Here is a 3,747-nt window from a genome sequence, read left to right on the forward strand (position 1 = left end):
GCCATAGTGCATTTCTGAAATTCTGGGACATTGCACGCGTGGTTGCCTATTTAAAGTCGGGATAGGCAAAATGTCATGTGAAGCTTGACCAATCCTTGCATACGCTGACTTCACATTGGGCAGACAGACATTTTGTTGTTTATTAGTAGGAAATTACTTCTAGAACCTGCACACAGTACGGTAGTAATTCAGTGCACTGGGAAGTGTTCATTTTGTGTAGAGCACATCATCAAGAAGGTTTCATTTGTCACAAACTTATACAAGTACAAGCAGCAAAATATTGTTAAGGCATGTTCAGAAAAAACACTGTGTGTAGCAAGTCAGAAATCAGCATCAAAGCAATGCTATATCTAAATCTAGAACTGAGGCTGGTTGCCACTGTTATCTCCCTCCCCCTTCTCCCCCGCAAGTATGCCGCGAGCGACACACCCCTTTCACGACTTGAGCTTTTTTACACGTCCACATCCACCTGGGGTCCCCTCAGATTTGCGTTTCTGTGCAGATTTCTGTGCAGAGCCAGTGTTTGGGCCGAGCTTCTTCCCACTTCCGCAGCTGTCTGGCGTCGTCTCACCTGGGGTTCCCTCAGATTTGCTTTTCTGTGCCAAGGAAGTATTTGGGCCTTGCTTTTTCTTCTCCGCCTTCTCTCTCTTCTCCATCTCTGCTTTCTCCTTCGGCTCCATGTTCTCTCTCTCTATTAAATTGATCAGGGTGTTACATCGCCTGTGGAGCTCCATGGCCGTCTTGGACTGGAGGTACCAGTCGAAGCGAAACTGTGGTGAGTTGCGGACGCATTGGAGCAGCTCGTTGTTGTACACGTTCTTCTTGTCGATGCCAAGCTTGTGCAGCGTGCAGATGAGAAAGCGGTCCTCCTCCTCGGTGTAGTACTTACCCTTCTTGGAGTTGTAGGAGATACGTAGCTGGTGGAACGGGGCCTTGTAGCATCCGATCTTAGAGTCCAGAGTCTTCTTGATGCTTAGCCTCCTCTGGATCTTGGCCTCTCCTCTCTCGATCTGATCCATGATCTTCTCAATGCCCTGCAGTTTGTTGCAACGCTCCCAAAACACATCACGATATTCCTTGACCTCTTCGCACGTTTTTCCCTTCACCTCGCTTGCAATGTTGTCGATGTCGTCTCTCCCCCACTTCTCATTGGCTCTAATGAAGTGATTGAAGTCATGTTTGTTCCAGCTGGTGAAACCCTGTAAGAGGAGCTTCTCCTTCTCCTCTAGCTCCTCTTCCGTCAGGGCCTCAGCTTTGTCAATCTTGGCCTGTTCCTCCTTCTGGTGCTGGGCGGAGTTTGGCATCTCTGGGTCACGAGGAACCTTGTATCCAATGGACTTTCTATAATATTGAATCTCTTTCTCAAGAAGCTGAACGACACGGGGGGGAAAGAACTGGAAGTCGTGGATGATGGGCTGCTTGGGAGGACGAAGAACCTTGGTTGCTTTTGACTCGTAGTAGTTGAAGGAGTCCACTGTTCTCCTCTCTCTCTTGGGCAGCTCGATCCAGTTAGGGATGAACTTTTTCTTGTTCCTGTAGTCCTCTCCTTCAAAGTTGTAGACATTGGAGTTCTCTGTGTCCATGATTAAGTTCCTCAGAGAGCTCTCACCCAGCTTGGACATGCCCTCCTTCATCTCCAAAGTCTTCCTCTCAGACCTGTCCAGGATTAGGCTAATATCATCATCTGTGATCTCACTCTCCTTAGAGGCAAACACGTGTGTGGCCCCGTGGCGAATGATGGAAAGAATCTCGTCCTTGCCCACCTTGTTGGTGCTAGGGTCCACTAGTTTTCCCTTTTGGATGACAATGGAGTCGAGGTGGAGCTTCATCTCAGCTCTCTCCACGATCCTCTCCTCCACAGTGTTCTCTGTGATGAAGCGGAAAACGCGTACCTGCTTCTGCTGACCGATCCTGTGAGCTCGGTCCATGGCCTGTTGATCAACTTGAGGGTTCCAGTCGGAATCATAGAGGATGACTATGTCAGCAGTGGCCAAGTTAATACCCAGGCCTCCAGCCCTGGTACTCAACATGAAGATGAACTTACTGCTGTTGGGCTCATTGTATGCATTGATGGATACCTGTCTCTCCTCGTGTGGAGTTTGACCATCCAGACGACAGTAGCCGTAGTTCTTCCATATGCAGTAGTCCTCCAGGATATCCAACATCCTTGTCATTTGACTGAAGATCAGCACACGAGAACCCTGCTCCTTCAACTTACCAAGTAGCTTGTCCAGCACAGCCATCTTTCCACTGTTGACCACCAGGTGGAGATCAGTAGTGTAGGGGGGTCCAGGCTCAGCTCCCGCAAACAGGTAGGGATGGTTTGCGCACTTCCTCAGCTGCATAAGAATGTTCAGCAAACGCATCTTGTCCGTCTTCCCTGTAGAATTCAGGATCTCGATTTCCTTCTTCAGAATCTTGGTGTACCACTCTCTTTGCAGCTTGCTCAGGCCCACATTGATCTTAGTCTCTTTCTTAGGAAGCAGAGATTTCTCGACATCGGCTTTGATACGACGGAGCAAGAACGGACGCAGGACAGAGTGAAGACGCTCGACCAGCGATGTATCACCCAGGCAGTTGTCTGTGTCAAACCAGGAGTCAAAGTCCTCTGAGGAGTTGAAGACATCAGGCAGCAGGAAGTTGAGCAGAGCCCATAGCTCATGGAGGTTATTCTGTAGGGGTGTTCCAGTCAGCAAGAGACGATTTGTGGTCTTGAACTCGCGCACAATTTCCGACAGCTTTGACTTCTCATTTTTTATCCTGTGGGCCTCGTCAATGACCAGGTATCGCCAGTTGTACTTCTTTAAGACAGCCTTCTCAATGATGAGTATCTCATAGGAGGTGACGCACACGTCCCACTCCCCTGGCAGCAACTTGTCCCTGATCAGGGCCGCCCTCTGATCTTTATCTCCGGTGAGGCAGATGGGACGGAGAGATGGCACCCAGCGCTTGAACTCCTCCATCCAATTGTTAAGGGTGGACTTGGGCACCAGCACCATGTGGGGTCCAGCGATGTTCCTGTAGTGCTTCATGTAGCCCAGGAGGGAGATGGTCTCCAGGGTCTTCCCCAAGCCCATTTCATCAGCTAGAATGCCATTGATTCCGTTCTCGTAAAGGGAGATGAGCCAGTTAAGACCACGGACCTGGTAGTCTCTCATTTTCCCCCCTTTGACATAGGAAGGGGAATCGTCAAAGCGCGTGCAGATTTTAGCTGCGCCACTGCTCTCGTTTAGAAGTTCCTCATCCTCCTCTTGCTCTGAGCGCTGCTGACGGTTACATCCAGAAGAGATGCGGGGGCGCCCTGGCTTAATCTTCAGTGGAGAGGCGGGGGTCTTTTGTGATGCCGGTTGGATGAAATGAGAAAATACCTCCGTTTGTTTCAACAGCAATTCGAATCTCTTGGTCCGGTCTCTCTGCATCTTCTCTTCATAGGCTTCTTCCTTCGTCTGTGAGGAGAACCTCTTTCCAGCCTCAGACTTTTTCGACATTTTGGCCAAATGTACTGTGTTTCCAATTAATTTGCTTATGAGATCTGAGGACTGTGAGGCTCTGTTGAAGGGACGTTCCTGGGGATGGTCCTGGTTGGACTGATTCTGATGAAAGACACAGAAACATCACAGGCGAAACACATGTGTTATATAGCTGCACTAACACAGTGACATCATCACATGTCATTGAAACGTTGCCCAAATATGGCGTTGTCCAATATTAAAATTAGCTTAAGGGAGGAGCAGCCCGAGCATGTCA

At 49.3% G+C, this 3,747-nt stretch overlaps 1 protein-coding gene across 1 annotated transcript; it reads right to left on the minus strand.

Annotated features, from left to right (window-relative positions):
- Positions 1–434: 434 nt before the first annotated feature.
- Positions 435–3,488, minus strand: LOC308297350 (SWI/SNF-related matrix-associated actin-dependent regulator of chromatin subfamily A member 5-like; the record flags this gene model as incomplete). Its single annotated transcript, XM_080740762.1, has 1 exon — positions 435–3,488. One exon carries the CDS (start codon positions 3,486–3,488, stop codon positions 435–437), a length of 3,054 nt encoding a protein of 1,017 aa, XP_080596888.1.
- Positions 3,489–3,747: the final 259 nt, after the last annotated feature.

Source organism: Nannobrachium achirus (assembly GCF_963921795.1).
Source record: "Nannobrachium achirus genome assembly, chromosome: 2".
NCBI lineage: Eukaryota > Metazoa > Chordata > Actinopteri > Myctophiformes > Myctophidae > Nannobrachium > Nannobrachium achirus.